This window comes from Populus trichocarpa, chromosome 2 (assembly GCF_000002775.5).
Source record: "Populus trichocarpa isolate Nisqually-1 chromosome 2, P.trichocarpa_v4.1, whole genome shotgun sequence".
In the NCBI taxonomy this organism is placed as follows: Eukaryota; Viridiplantae; Streptophyta; class Magnoliopsida; order Malpighiales; family Salicaceae; genus Populus; species Populus trichocarpa.
The window spans coordinates 12,742,477-12,759,134 of record NC_037286.2 but is presented as its reverse complement, the minus strand read 5'-3'; the positions used below and the strand labels follow the sequence as shown (position 1 = coordinate 12,759,134).

Below are 16,658 nucleotides of genomic sequence, written 5' to 3'. Positions count from 1 at the left end.
TTCCTGGGTATCAATCAAAGTTGAGAATCAAAACCAAAATTGCTTGAGAAAGGGCTGAAAATATGCATTCCAGCGTGTTTTCAATCTCCAGGAGGAACGACGCTGTTTTTCTTCTTCTGTTTTTATGGTTTATAAAAACGACGTCGTTTTTTGGTAAGGCTAGAAATTCAATTGCATCCTGAAATGTTTCTTTGTTTTTTATTGTGGTCCCTGGATTTATTAATTTTCAATTTTTCATTCAATTAGGGCTTTAATTTTAGATTTGCTTTTTAATTTCATCCCTAATAAATTAATTGAACTCTTTAATATCAGAGCTTATTCCAGTTTAGTTCTTAGTTTTCCAAATTATGCTCTAAATCTCATTTTTCTCTTTAATTTCATCCCTGATTAAATAATTGAACCCCTGAATTTAGACATTTATTATATATTCATAATTTTTTTAATTTTTAATCAATTTTTTCTCTGAATTTTCTTTCTAATTATGTCCCCGATTGCATTCTATTTGTTTTTTGAAATACATGGGAAAAAATAAGGATAAAAATTTGGATTATAACACTATCCATTACAGTTCTATTTTTTTTTTCTACTGTAACATTAGACTGTGGTGAATAAGGAGGTTATATTTTATATATAATACCATTCAATTCTAAAAATTCATTCATTTTATTAGAAGTCATCACCTCTATCAAATCATAAAAATTTTATTTTTCTTTCTAATTGATTTATTTACATCTGCTTTAAAAGTATTAAACTTATCAAACAATTCATTTTTATAGTTAGTCAAATAAATTTAATAATATCTTAAAAAGTCATTAATAAAAATTATAAAATATCTTTTACCATCATGAGTCAATACATTATTACTATCATAAATATTACTATATATTAACTCCAATAGATTTGTTTTCTTTTCTACTAGATTAAAAATCTTTTCAGGTTGTTTCTCGCTTGCGCACAAATTTTACATTTTTTTTCTTTTTCTATTAATATGTAGCTTAGGAATTAGATTTAAATGCATTATTTTTTTAATAGTGTTAAAGTTATCATGCCCAAGCATACTATATGATGAATCATAACATTCAACATTTGCAATAGACGAAAATAAAAATTGCAGAGTAGTACTAGGAGAAGACATTATACTTAATTTATAAAGAACGTTAAACAAATAACATTTTATAACATAATATCCAAATATACCAATAATTATTTTATTAGATCCTAGAATAAGAGTATAATCATTTTGATTTAACAAAGATGCGCTAGCCAATTTTTTTCTAACAATGGGATCATGAAAACTTCATTCAAAGTAAGAATTTTTTTAAATGACAACTCTAACTTGACTTAGCCTTCTCCTATAACTTGAGGTATTTTCTCATTTCAAACTTCATAAATTCAATCCTTATTATTAGACTCTAAAATAAATCTCATAATTAAGGAATTAGACAATAAATATATGCTATAAGCTTTGAATTCTCTGTCAAAAACTAAAGCTCTTAATCATTGACTATATGGAAAATTATTGAATCCTTCATCACCAACACAAAGGAAAACAAAACAATATCCCAACTTGGTTTCTTATAGATTGATTCAACACATTGAAAACAAACTAAATGAAATTCTTAAGGAGGTGAATTAAGAGTTTAATTAAAGATTTGACATCTTAAAATGTCAAGACAAAGATTCAATATGAGAGTGCACAAAGTAAAGGAGATAGAGATTAAGAGAGAGACATCAAATCTATAGTGGTTCGACCAATCTTGCCTATTTCATTTTTGGAACCACCACTAAAGTATTCATTAACAATTTACTATCTTCTTGGAGGTAAGACCTCATCGATGCACTAATTTTTTTCACGAGTTCAAGATTAGAAATCCATTCACTGTTAATATTTCTTTGAAAGATCTTATCTTAACCTTTCAATAGCTCATAACCAAAACTTTTCCATTTGATTCAAATATCACTTATATTTTCAGAATGGATTATCTCTCACAAAGATTTATCATACCTCATAATAAAGAGAAGATTATAATGAATTAAACTGGAGTCTCCATAGAAAGTAATATGGCTCAATAATATAAAAGAAATGATTGATGTAAATAAAGTTCAAAGTTTTAAATGGATTATGGAAGTTATAAAAGCTTTTTAGATTAAAAAGTCGACTAGCATCAAATGTGTCTTCATATGAGGCGAACAAGTAGCATGTATAGATAAAAATAAAACTCTTATTCATTAAAAATAAAAATTTAGAGTTCAACATTTTGAACTTTTAAGGTATCTCATCATTTTAAAAAACAACTAGGTAGCTTCTTGTTAAAACAAAGAGTTTTTTATTTATTTATGATAACAGTTTTAAGTACAAAACAAGTTAAGTATTGAGTTTATGAAAAGTGAACTCTTGAGCATATAACAAGTTATGCACAATTCATCCTAAAAACTACTTAACCACTTAGTTGAAAATAGATAAGAAACTTTTAGTGTGATCAAAATACAAGAAATCATTTGATAAAGTTTTTTAGTGGTTTTTTTAAAAAATTTAAGTAACAATGTCAAAATATATGATAAAATATTTCCTCATGATGTATTTTTCAATATGCATGAATTGGCAATAAAAATTATTTTGGATAAAAATTATTTTTGTGGTGTCAAATTAAATTTTATAAAGATTTTATTGCATAAAGATAAGCTTAGGTATCTTGAAATCAAGTTTAGATCCAATTGAATCCATTTTGCTTCGATTTGACATGGTAGAAAAATCTCTACAATATCAAAACCACAAAATAATTGTTATCATAAAAATTATCAAAACCATTAGGCTAACACTAAATACCTGATTTGGGTATCCATTAAAATGACTTAATATAACAATAATATGTCATTCGGACTTTGATTAAAATAATTATACAAGATAAAACAAGCTCAAACTTTCATATAGGTTTCTCTCAAAACCATCAAACCATAAAAAATAAAGGCAAATCCCAAATAGATATTCATTAAACATAACAAAATTGCTCCTTGCAAATCCCAGGATTATGATTTTTTTTTATATTTATTCAAATACCAAATTGCTTCTAAATTGATATGAAAATAATAATAAAAAATTATTACAAAAAGACAATAAAGCCTATGAGCATTAGTTTTATAATTTTTGTTTTTAAAAACATTTAATCCATTGAGAACACTTTTTATCTTTTTATTATTTTTTATATTTGGTCAATTACCAAACTTCCTCTTAGCTCAATTTATAATAACAAAAAAATTATTATGAAAATACAAAATTAACCCTTAATGCTAGTTTTTTTTAATTTTTAAAGGTAATTTAATATTTTCACTATGTATTTAAAAATAATAAAAAAACTTATTTATCCCAATTAATTTGATAATAATTAATAAAAATTTTGAAAAAACTTAAATACCCAAATATAGCCCGTGTTAAGTTTTTTTGATGGGAAGGGCAACAGCATAAAATCGTTATTCCACTGAAAAGTAATTTCCCTCACATAAAATCCTTCATGTTTTAACTTTTGTTAATTTAAACTTCTCACTTTCATTAAATTGCCAAAATAAAGCCAACATGAAAACATTTGGCGATGCAATAGAATAGATTACGCATAGTTATTAAACCCGGCCCGGGGGTTGACCCGGCCAAGGGGTCGGGTCCCGGGTTTCAGGGGTCAACCCGGGTCAACTCGGGTCAACCCGGATTAACCCAGAAAAATTAAAAAAAAATAAAGTTTTAATATTTCATATGAAAAAATCCATGTAAATATAGATTATACATATTATGAAGTTTAAAAGAATATTTTAAAAAATTTTTTATCCCACATTAAAAAGATATTATGTTAAGCTTTTAAGTTAAAGTATTTAAACTAAAAAAGTTTTTTATCCCACATTGAAAAAACATAACTTTTTCCTTGGAAACATAGAGTATATATACTAATGAGTTTCGAATCCCACATTGAAAAAACATAACTTTTTTCATGGGAACATGGAGTATATATATGAAAGGGCTTCAAATCCCACATTGAAAAGATACTATGTTATCCTTTTAAGTTGAAGTATTTAAACCAAAAGGTTTTTTATCCCACATTGAAAAAACATAACTTTTTTCATGGGAACATGGAGTATATATATGAAAGGGCTTCAAATCCCACATTGAAAAGATACTATGTTATCCTTTTAAGTTGAAGTATTTAAACCAAAAGGTTTTTTATCCCACATTGAAAAAACATAACTTTTTTCATGGGAACATGGAGTATATATATGAAAGGGCTTCAAATCCCACATTGAAAAGATACTATGTTATCCTTTTAAGTTGAAGTATTTAAACCAAAAGGTTTTTTATCCCACATTGAAAAAACATGGTTTTTTTCATGGGAACATAGTGTATATATATGAAAGGGCTTCAAACCTCACATTGAAAAGATACTATGTTATCCTTTTAAGTTGAAGTATTTAAACCAAAAGGTTTTTTATCCCACATTGAAAAGACATGGTTTTTTTCATGGGAATATAGTGTATATATATGAAAGGGCTTCAAACTCCACATTGAAAAAATACTATGTTATCTTTTTAAGTTGAAGTATTTAAACCAAAAGGTTTTTTATCCCACATTGAAAAAACATGACTTTTTTCTTGGGAACATAGAGTATATATACTAATGTGTTTCAAATCCCACATTTGAAAAAAAAAAAAAAAACCAAAACCGGGTCTCGTCCGGGTTCGCCCGGGTCCCGGGTCAACCCACCGGGTCGCCCGGGTTTGGCCGGGCTGTTGCCACAGCCGGTCTTTTGTTAAACCCGGACCGGTCCAGCCACCGGGTCGACCGGGTCCCGGGTCGACCCGCCGGGCCAGACCGGGTTTAATAACAGTGAGATTACGAGGCCGAGAAACTTGTTATAATTGCAATAGAAACAAGGCAGCTAGTTTTTTAAAGTTAAAATGAACAGTAGTTTGCGCAGGTATCCATCCTCAGATTCAGCTCAATCCGGTAGGCATCAGTAATGTGATATTTACCACCTTATGTAGAATCGTTAAGTTGCGGGCAAGATAAAAAAATATTTGAAATGTTTCAAAAAATTTAAATTATATAAAATTATTTGATATTATTATTAAAACTGATTTAATAAATCTGATTGATTTTATTTCTTGTCTAATTCAAGTGTAAAATTAATTCAGATAAAAATTGCTTTAATATGACCCGATCGACTTCATAAGTCCAAAACACACAAATGATATGTAAAAAACATAGTTTAACTTTAAAAACAAAAAAAATGATGTTTTTTATTTTAATGTTAAAACAATATCATATTAAATCAACCCGAGCTTTCAGCTTAACCCTGATTATGAATTTCACCAAATTTAACAACTTTGATTTTTTATTTTTAATTTTTTTTCACTCAATGATACGATAATAAAAACACTCACAAAATTAAACACTAATCAAACATCAAGATATTTATGATAAGTTTATTAAATGCAAATTGAAACAAATTATGAAGATAAATTTTAAATTAACCAAATATTAAAAGATAAAATTAAAAAACAATTCAATAAAAACAAATTTATTAAGATTATTTAAAAAAAAAACAGAAAAATAAAAGGAAACCTCTTGATCAAATTCATTGCCTAGTATGTATTTAAAAATCTAAAACTAACCTGCATAAAATTGCCTCGATAACCTAGTTAACATGACGGGTTTAAAAATAATCCAAACAACATATAACAAGCATAGTTTAGCCAAACAACATATAGCAAGCATAGTTTAGCTTGAAAAAAATTCAAGATGACATATATTTTTAATATCAAAACGGTAACATATTAAATCAACCAGGATTTCACTGTTTCAACCATCAAACCCATAATCTTGATCAAGGATTCCATTGGTTTAACTTTATTTTTTTAAAATTATTTTTATTTAAGACTGCAGGAACTCGTAAAAAACAAACTAAAATAAATTATAAAAAATAATTTTAAATCAAAAAAAAAAAAAAAAAGCAAAAAAGAATTCAATCCGGTAAAACCCCGTTTTTTTCGTAGTAATATTTAAAAAGGCCGCATGAGCTTGCGCGCTCTTGTGCGCGAACCCCCCACTCTACTCGGGATCAAAATGCTTAAAAATGTACACGACTTGTAATTCGAAAAACAATTTGGCCATATAAGCTTTAGGGACGACTTTCAGGTTTACGTAGGGTTAAATTCTGTGATCACCCAAGAACACGTACACTTCCCATCTACAAATATAATTCCAAAATTTACAAGTGGAAAGGAAATATAATAGACGTACCATTTATTCTGGATGTCGCACAACAAAATAGGCAACACGGAAGATCTTGGACACCACTTTCGTGCAGAAGTTTCTAATGGAGAAGATTCTTCCTCCAGGCATATCCACCTTCCCCTATCAACCTAAATGATAGTTTTAGAAGCTCTTAAAGCAAGATTTCTGGCCCTCCAATCTTGCTTCAAGTAGCTTCGCCTTCAGTGTATTTTCCTTCAAGACCCTGGTCACTTTTAAGGAAGACTCAGACTTCTCAAATTCTGGGGATTTCAACTTTGACATCCATTGTTGCACTGGACTAGCATGACCTACAAATACAGGCTGAGCGCAAGCATCTTCCTTGAAATCACTGACGGGATGAATTTTATCACCCTCAGATGACAAGGAGTGGTGTCTTGTTAGGGTATCAATCATATAATTAGAGTTCAATCCATGGGCCCCCATCTGTTTACTTTTCCTTTCATGTTGACCATCTTGTTTAGTTTCATAGATACTGGATAAACCTTGGCTCTCTCCTCTAAATTCATTCTGCCCTCTATCTGGAAATCGGGTTTTGCTTCCAGCCACGTGTTCTTCAAACTGCACCTGGAAATTGACTGGGTTATGAACCTTAGTATTTTCCCCCGATCCAGCCATTCTCTTCTTAGAATTTGAGAACAATATCTTCTCAAGATGAATTTCTGAAGCATTATCTACTTGTTTGGAGTTGCATGTGGTTTGTCTTTTGCTTGCGCTCTTGTTTGGTTCAAAACAATGTGAATCACTGTCAGTAGAATCTTCATCAGCTGCAGCTTGAGGTGCGCTTGCATTGTCATTCAACGGAAATGATTCCCGCCGCGAGCAATTCTTTATTCCCTCCTTTGCAAAGCTACTGTCTTTCTTCAATTCATTGGAGAGTCTAGCTTGAAGAAAGGTTTCAATATCCAGACCTAATTTATCAACAATTGTATTCTTGTCAACAGGATCACTTTCAGCTTCTGCTAGTTTCATTTGCATCCGTTCATCAAGCCATGCTTCTGAAATATGGAGAACCAACCGGTCAGGTTTTTCCCTACCTACACTATCCATGTCAGATTTGTGCCTAAGGGACCGCACCTCTTGCTCATAATCTCTTATTCCCTTGGCAAACTCATCACACAAATTTTCCAACAAAAAACAGGCTTTCCTTTCTCTCTCGAGCTCTTTTAAAGCATTAGAGAAAGAGTATTTTACCTCAGAAAGCTCTCGGGCCAGCTTCCGGTGGAGGCTCTCTGAGTGCTTCCTTAACTTCTTTTCATCTTCCAGCTCTTCTTGCACTGACTGAACAGCATATTTGATTCGGTCTTGCTCCTTGTTCTTCCTGACAACTTTATCTTCTGCAAGTTGCTTCATTAAGTTGTCCATTTCTTGCCTATCTGCTTGCTTCTCTTTGAGCAACTCTTTTATTTGTGACTGAGAATGATCCAGTTCCATTTTTAAAGCTCTTAACGACGACATATTGGATGCTTGCTGCTCTTCAAGACTCCAGATCCGATTCAGCACCTTCAGCAATTCTGTTGACGTCTTAAGACTATAACTTGACTCTCCCATCCTGCCCTTAAAATCTGAAGAACTACTAGGGGTAACTGCAGGATTATAAGGTGCCACCTGCGGAAAAGAGCCACTCCTGAATTTGTAGAAGAAATACAAAGAGAAAACAAACAGATAATTTGGGGAATCACAATGACAATAAAAGAAACGGTTATGATAAGGAACTTCTTGAGGAGATCAACTAATATAACATTCGCAGTGTCCTTATCAGCAGCATGCTAACTTAAATGAGAACCATTAACATTATAAAACGCCTAGTTCATCATTTTCCACTTTAATATGACAACTTTAGTTTGGGTCCTTGACTTTCTTCTGTTTATGAATTGAGATGACAAAAAAAGCAGTTTGTAGTCTCAAGTTTTATCTGAACATGAATGATAATCAGATCCTTTTTGTTGCACATGAAACTTCTCTGGAGACCAAATTTTCAAAATACAGGAATTACATAATTGGATCCGTTTAAGTTTTACTTGAAACTGTGTTTTTTATGTAGCAATATCATAGTCGTCTAATTGATGATTGCAAAGGGACTATCACTAGAGGCATCCAAGTTCATCTCATAAGTCTATATCTAACACAAGAGACAATTTCCAAATCAAGATTCCCACTGTTACTCCATGATAAGTAAAGAGGGAAACTATGTACTAGAAGTTACCTTTGAACTTCCATGGATTGCTGATATTGCAAAAAGTCATGGGACACCTAATTGCCTCTATTTTGTTTTCTTTTATAATTTCCTATATGCACAAAATCAAAACGAAAATTGCAGAGGGATATAGGGAGGAGAACATTTATTTACCTCCATTGAGCTATCACAACTTGCAGGTGATATAGTAGGCTTTAGAGCATTACCATCTCTTGCAGTTGGTCGATGGTGTTGCATCAATGATGCGGCCTGTTTCCTCAAGCGACTTGCCCTTGCTGGCTGGAAATATTAGCTAGGATTAGTTACTTTGTGAAAATAATAATACTCAAAGCTACTTTATCATTAGAGTAAGGGTCAGTTTACAGTGTGCAAATGCCTAGCTTCCTGAAAGAAAAAAATAGTCCACTACATAATGATTACAATTCCTAAGTTAAACAGGAACTCCAATGTATTCTTGCTCATCCAGTGGACGTAGGGATTTCACTCCAAGAAAACAAACTAAGAGCATCAATGGTAAAGTACATTTAATGAGGTTGTTCTTCCAAAACAAGAAACAGAGATAGCTTATTACTCGAACATTTGTTATGTCACCAGAAGAAGGTAGACACTTCACTTCCAGCCACATAACAACGGAACAGATTGTTGCGTATGGGCACCCCTTATGTTAAGACTACCAAAGCAGGTAGCCAGCAATTTTGTACTCAATGAAGAACGAGATCTGGTTCTAGGCAACAACTGATAGCAAAACCAACAGAAGGAACAAAAAATAACAATAGTAAAGAAAACCACCAGGACATCAACAATCAGAGCCAAATTAAATAATCTGGAGAAAATCCCGGTAAAATTAGGAGGATGCATGTTTTTTTTTTTTATTATAATTGTATTACCTATAAGTAAATGTTGAAGCTACAGAAACTCAATTTGGAGTCCAGAAGATGAATTTAGGAAACTGAAGACCACAAAGAAGAAACCTTTCAACTCAAACATGAACTGCAAAACGAGAGCATGCATGGAACAAAGCTGCCTATGGACCACCAGCACAAGAGTAGAAAACATGAGATAAAGCAATTAAAATATGTTATTAGAAAAGGCATTCTGCAAGTAACAAAGGCAACAGAAAAATAAATAAATAAAATAAGCACCCAAACCATCAGCCTCTAAATAATTCTAAGAAAAGGATAAAACTTTCTGCATTAATTGACAGTTCCTCTCAGCTAAATGTCAATAATATATACAACTAAAAGATCAAGAAAACAGACCAAGCAAAGCACAAGACAAACAAGCAAAACCCCCCAGCCACCTAACAAGAAGAAGCCACCAAAAATCAATTGAAGTCGGTAGTGACAAAAAAGAAAAACACAGCTCGAGAACCAGCCAATCACAAAACAAAATTATAATCGAAAACCCCATTTCTTTCCTACCTAGTCATAAACTCCATCAAAATTAAAAACGATAAAGAAATGCCAAGAGATAGTTAAACCTGATCGGGGGGGCTATTAAGAGGATCAACTAAATGAGTACGTGGCTCAAAGGCCTTCTTGTCTTTATACTGGTGGCTAGGGTGTGCTCTTCTATGACCATGATTCTTGTTCATTTTAGGCACAGAATGGTGAACTTGGGGTTGAATCTCCCAAAAATTGGCACAGAGCTTTCTAGCAGAGACAGCAGTGGTAGTGTTAAGAAATTCTTGAATGGGGTTGTTGTTGCTATCATTTGGAGAAGAAGAGAACTCAAGTCTCCAAGTGGGTGATGGAGTGGTTGGGCCTCCTCTTTTCCCTACCTGCATTAGCATCCCTCCTTTCAACTCTCTTTTACCCATCAATATTTCTCCTTCTTTCTTTTCGCCTTTCCCTTGTCTCTCCACGTCCAAACCTTTATCTTTTCTTTCCATGTTTCGCTTCAAGTTCCTAACTTTGGGTTCTTCTCTGTTTCACTCATCTAGCCTGGTCTGCTGTTTTAGCTTGAGTGAAGTTCGGTCTCTGTATGCGTGTTTCTCTCCTGTCCTACCGTGACTTTTAGCTAGAGGTGCTGGTTGCATCTCCTCATGCTTCAAGTTTTGTGTTCAGTGTCTGACTGAAGTTTTTTAACCTTATTTCTGGGCTCTGGTTTTCCCCTGTTAATTTATTGCCCTTTGCCCCTGTTCTCTAGCCAACCTTAGGTTGAGGTGGAATGGATGCTTTTTAAATTAGTTTTTTATTAAAAGAATATTGAAATAATTTTTTATAATGCTTTTTTATAATTTAGATGTACTTCAATTAAAAAACTAAAAAGTATTATTTTAAAAAAATTCTTTTTATTAAAATACATTTTAAAAAGCTTTTTGGACCATAATATTAAACACATGTTTAACCTTTTTTAATACAACTCTAAGGGTAAAAGAAAATGATATGAATTTCTCATGTTGAGTATACTAACTTCTGTATATTTTTTTAAAAAAATTTTATTTAAAAATATATTAAATTAATATTTTTTTATAGTTTAGTGTTAATATAAAAAATATTAATTTTATTATATTTTTGATTAAAAATATTTTAAAAATCACACTATAACATATTATAAAGTGGGCAAAGCTCAACCATGGTTTTTGAGGATATATTAACATTAGGGTTCAAATTCTTATTAGAGTTAGATTTTTCACTAATTTCTCTACTTTTAAGTGAAACTAGAAAATAGAATTAACAAAGACATGAAGATTGAATTTTAAAAAAAAATAAATAAATAAAGAAACTCACAACACATTGTGGTTAAGACAGTATTTTCCTAAAATGATAAGGTGGCGCCATGATAATCCAAGAGTTGTGTAATCTAGGATGACCAATAGTGAAAAGGCACCTACTTTTTAAGAAGTAAATCTGTGTGCAGACTTTGACTTATTAGCTACGATCATTTTCATCAGTAACATTAGATGATTGACATGGTTGAAGCAACTTCTCTCTCTTTTAAAATCTTGTTTTATTTTTGTGTTTTAAAAGGATTTAAAAAAAAAAGTTAATTTTTTTTTATTTTTTTATTTTAAATTAATATTTTTTTAGTGTTTTCAGATTATTTTGATGCGTTGATATCAAAAATAATTTTTAAAAAATAAAAAGATATCATTTTGATACATTTTTAAATGAAAAGTACTTTTAAAAGCAATCGCAACTACACTTTTAAACGGGCTATAACTTTATATTTTCTTAGTTTTGTTTTTTTTTAAAAAATATTCCCTGAGTTAAAAGCAACCTAATCTGAAAACAGGAAGAAGCTATTTATTTCAAAATGATTTTGAACAATGGATAGTCCCTTGCTTCTATTCCATCTTCTATACGATTTATGTTATATTTGGTATTATGATTCTACTATGTTTTTAAATTTTTTAACTTTAAATTAATTATTTTTAATATTTTTAGATCATTTTAATATATTAATATTAAAAATAAATTTAATATATATATATATATATTATTTTTATATATTTTTAAATAAAAAATACTTCAAAAAACAATTTTTATCATTCTTAAAATCTACCTATGCACACTTTTTTTAATCATGAAGTCTCTCAAAGTCAAAAAAGAGATAATGACAAGCTAGAGGCATTTTTGCACAATTAGGCCTGCAAAGTAAAACTTATCACGTTAGAACACTATTGACATGATCCAAATTATCAAACCATTTTGAAAGCTTCTCTTTTTCTTGCCAAGATTTTTGTTGGGTCCTCTACTAATTAGTGTGAAAGAGTACTGATTCTACATCTACTACTTGCTCGTTGTCGGCATTTCTGGTGTCAAGGCCACCTTTACTTCCCTATTTTTTGCGATTTGTCTCGCCAGGCTACACATCCTGGATGTAGATGTGTGCTCTGCCAGGCCAGCAGTTTAATTTTTGCGAAGCCTCTACGACTAGAATTGAAAGGCATTACCTTTCTTTTACCCAACTCGCTGGAGCCAATAAACTTATAGTTCATCTTGCATCTATGTATCTCTTCCTCGAGAATTTTCGAATTCTAACCTTCTTTTGTATTAAAAAAAAGCTAAATCATTAAAAATGTTATTGGTTATTATATTAGATCTGAAATATTAGATTTGTTATTAGATAAGATCTGATATGTTTTTAAAATATTAAATTTGATCTAAATATTTAGAAAAGTTATTAAAATAAATAATTATTCTTTTATTTATATAAAAGAAAACAAAAATTTATATGAAGATGCAAGTTTTATTTTGAAATAAAATATATATTTTTTTTATTTTTAGAATGGGTTTGAGAACGCGGTGCAAACTGCGTTCCAAAAAAATTTTAAATTTTTTTTTGCTAAAATTTAATATGATTTGTACGTTTTGGATTGTTTTGATGTGCTTATGTCAAAAATAATTTTTAAAAAATAAAAAAAATCATTAACATGCATTTCAGTATAAAATATTATTTAAAAAATAACTACTACCCTGCAAATAACCCTCTTAATTCTCAAAATTAACTTTACAAGTTTTATAAAATTATTATTTTAGTTATAGGCGAAGTGAATGAAGTAAGTTTCTTTTGAACCTAGAGATGCTATGACAGAAACGTAGGAATAAAATCAGTAGGGTAATGATGCCTAAATCCTTCTCTCGGAGCAAGGTTGGAAGAGCATTCAGCTAAAGCATTTAACCATGCGGTTCATGGGACAGTGTGACACACAAGACACCTTTGGTGCCGAGCCTAGTTAGGACCCTAGGACGAGGAAAATCAACACGGGTGGCTGCTTTTTGGTGCCATGGCATATCTCACCGATGTAGACCCATTTAGGACTGAGCCACAGGCCCACGGGTGAAGAAAAATTTGTGCAAATTGTCCATCGAAGAGCCTGTCAGAGACATGACCAACCTGTGGTCCATTGCCCTCTCGTGCTGGTGTTACGAACCTTTTGTTTTGTTGTTTCTTTTAAGGATGTACTTTGCTCAATTATGCTCTTAACTAAGCTGCCACGTTTGCATATTTCAAGAAACAGTTTATGGTCAAATTTGAAATTCAGGACGTTGAGTTTTTTATGTTTTGTAAAAGGTAGAGGAGGAAAATTCATAGATTTCATAAAGGAAACGATGATTGTCATGCAAATTTGACGACACAAATGCGTGCCCACCATTATCTTATTGGAGCTTGCTTGATCAACTGTGGAAATGAATTCGTGTCGCATTAAGATATTATTGGAGAACGCGGTAGAAACATTGTTTTGCAAAAACTTTAAAAAGAATTATTTAAAATTATTTTTTTATCATTTTAATATACTAATATCAAAAATAAATTTTTAAAAAATAAAAAAATATATTATTTTAAAGTATTTCTAAGCGAAAATCATTTTAAAAAACAACCGCTACCACAATACCAAACATTATGACATAATTCTTTCAAGAGATAGTCAAAAGTTAAATTTGTATTTTTTTATGACTTGTAAAATTAGTAACATGATTTATCGTATTAATTAGATCTAAAATATTAGTTTGGATCTTTGTTGGAAATTTTTCTTAAAACATAATTGATGGATGCATTTAACATCTAAAAACTGTGGTCCTTTTACTTTTGAGGTTAAAATTTTATTAAAATTTAATCGTCAATATAAACCCTTTAATATAAATATTAACATAATTTAAATAAATTGTCGATAAATACTCAAAAAACACTTAGTTCATATGTTTTTGAAAAAACCATGAACCCTCTAAAACTCAATCCCATATAAAAAAGAAACAAGATTTTTTTTTGTTTATTTAGTGGGAAGGTAAAGAGTTAATGTTTAGAGGGGGAGAGGACCTAAGCAAATTTAGAATTGCGTCTCAAATTGTTGTACCTTGTTTAGGAGTGCACTTGAACAAAGTGGTGGTATTGAAATCTTGAAAGGTTTATTGAAGTTATTCATTTTAAACTAGGTGATGAGCAATAAAGATGTTAGGATAAATGATTAATTCTTGACAAAAAAAATATTCAATTTGATTATACTCTAAGAACTTCAACAAGTAAATGCCCTAAATTGTTTTTATTTAAGTATAAACTTCATATATGTTTAGTATGCATAAGAGGATTGTGTTTCAATCTTTTATGCAAGTTTATATATTTTTTCTTAGTAAACATGTTAGCCTTTGTTATGATTGCAAGTTTACTATTGTTCTTATTATATTGCATGATTATAAACGAAACAAATATGTCCACTTGTCTAATCAACAAGTATATTTTAAACTACAATCTTAAGGTTTTAGTGAATTAGTTTTTATTTAGTTTATAATTCTTTGTGAAAACTAGATTAATTGTTAAAGAGTATATTAACAACTTTATTTTTTTAGTTAAGTTTAACTTTCATCTAGTTTGTTATATTCATGCATGTAATATATTTTTTTAATTGAACATTTAAAAACTATGTTTGAATATATCTTTTAATCTTTGTTTCGATCATGCTAATTGTTTAATTTGTTTATACAAACTTATATTCGTATGCTATTTATTTAAACAAGCTTATAATGGTATGATGTATGTTAATAGGATAATAATTTAAAATAATCTTGCTTTGTTTAAAAAATCTGGTTGTTTAGCTTTTTGTATTTGTTATAAAAAAAAACTTATCAAACTTTAGTTTGTTAAAATTTTGTGTTTGTTCCACATATTATATCTTATACTTGCTTTGAGAAGAAAAAATTATTTATATAAATTCTGGCTATTGTTTTACAAAAATATATCATGACTTTAACTAGAGGATTGGTTTTCTCAACCAATGTTATTTTGGCAACCACTGCTTTGATAGAGAGGATTCCACCATCACTTTTTGTGGAGTGTGGTGAGAAATTTGAAAAATTCAATGGATTAAACTTTAAGAGGAGATAATAAAAAAAATATTATTCTATTTGACCACCTTGAACTTAGATAAGTTCTTGTCAAAAAAAGTGCTAATGCTATCAAATAATAAATTTAATTCTATTATTATGATAGCTTTGGACATATCGAATCATTGTGATTTTGTGTGCAAGAAATTTATCTTGAATACATTGAACAATACTCAATATGATATTTATTGTTCAATTAAAAGTGCAAAAGAACTATAGAATGCTCTGAACAAAGAGTTAACGACTAAAATTGACGGTATGTAAAAGTTCATAATTGGTAAATTTTTAAATTTCAAGATGGTTGACTCAATGGTCGTTATGAACCAAGTTTAATAGTTTCAAAACCTTGCATGATATTTATACTAAATAATGGTTATAGCTGAATTTTTTTCAAGTGGCTGCAATTATTTAAAAGTTTTCATCATCTTGGAAAGTTTTCGAGAATTGCCTTAAGCATAAGAGTAAGAAAATTGGAGTTGAGGACCTCATCTTGAGGCTAAGACTAAAAGAGAACAATGAATTGTCTAAAAGAAAGCTAACTTTTCTTTGAAGGAAAGACATCTCTAACTTCTAATTATATACTTAATAAAATGTCATACAATGAGTTAGAAAAGACACCATATAAATTATGAAACGGTAAAAGATTTTTCTACAAATACCTCAAAGTGTGGGGGTATTTTGTAAATAATATAATTTTTTATCCTTAAAAGGTCAATATGGGACCTAAAACAATGGATTGTGTATTTATCAAATATGCTTACAATAATAATGCATATTAATTTCTTGTACTCAAGTCAAGTATTAAGGATATTCATCTTAATACTATAATGAAATTAATGAATGACATTATTTGAAGGCATAGTTCCATTTAAGAAAGTAATGCATATCAATTTATAAGAATGAAGTATTACATATGAAATATTAAGAATATTCATCCTAATACTATAATCAAATCAATGAGTGACACATATTTAAAGGTATAGTTCCATTTAATAAAGTATAAGAAAATCATTTATTTAAAAGAACGATTGAGGGTAACTCAAATGGTCATCATCAATAAAAAAAATAATAAAGGTGAACCTAAAAGGAGTAAAAAGGCAAGAATAACAAGAAAAAAATTGATCTTGAATTCCTAACATACTTGTTAGAAAATGAGTCTCGTATGTACTCCAAGATAAATGTCTTATCTTAAAACTTCTTAATAAAAGTAGACAATCAATAGTGAAATATAATTCATTATGAATAATCATGCATGAAAACTAAAGGATTTTCCTCCCAGAAGTAAACCATTAGTACATAAGTAGATCCTTAAAAGTAAGATGAAAGTTAATGGAACTATTGA

General features: G+C 30.1%; 1 protein-coding gene across 2 annotated transcripts; it reads right to left on the bottom strand.

The window, feature by feature from the left end:
• Positions 1-6,127: 6,127 nt before the first annotated feature.
• Positions 6,128-10,635, bottom strand: LOC7457375 (uncharacterized protein At5g41620). Of its 2 annotated transcripts, XM_024594192.2 has the most exons (5): positions 9,973-10,106; positions 9,380-9,516; positions 9,064-9,227; positions 8,646-8,771; positions 6,128-7,903 (listed from the first exon to the last, which is right to left on the bottom strand). In XM_024594192.2, exons 3-5 carry the CDS (start codon positions 9,115-9,117, stop codon positions 6,419-6,421), a joined length of 1,665 nt encoding a protein of 554 aa, XP_024449960.1. In that variant the 5' UTR covers positions 9,118-9,227; positions 9,380-9,516; positions 9,973-10,106; the 3' UTR covers positions 6,128-6,418. The 2 variants fall into 2 exon arrangements, with proteins under 2 accessions (XP_024449960.1, XP_002301390.1); XM_002301354.4 differs by lacking the exons at positions 9,064-9,227; positions 9,380-9,516 and having other exon boundaries at positions 9,973-10,635.
• Positions 10,636-16,658: the final 6,023 nt, after the last annotated feature.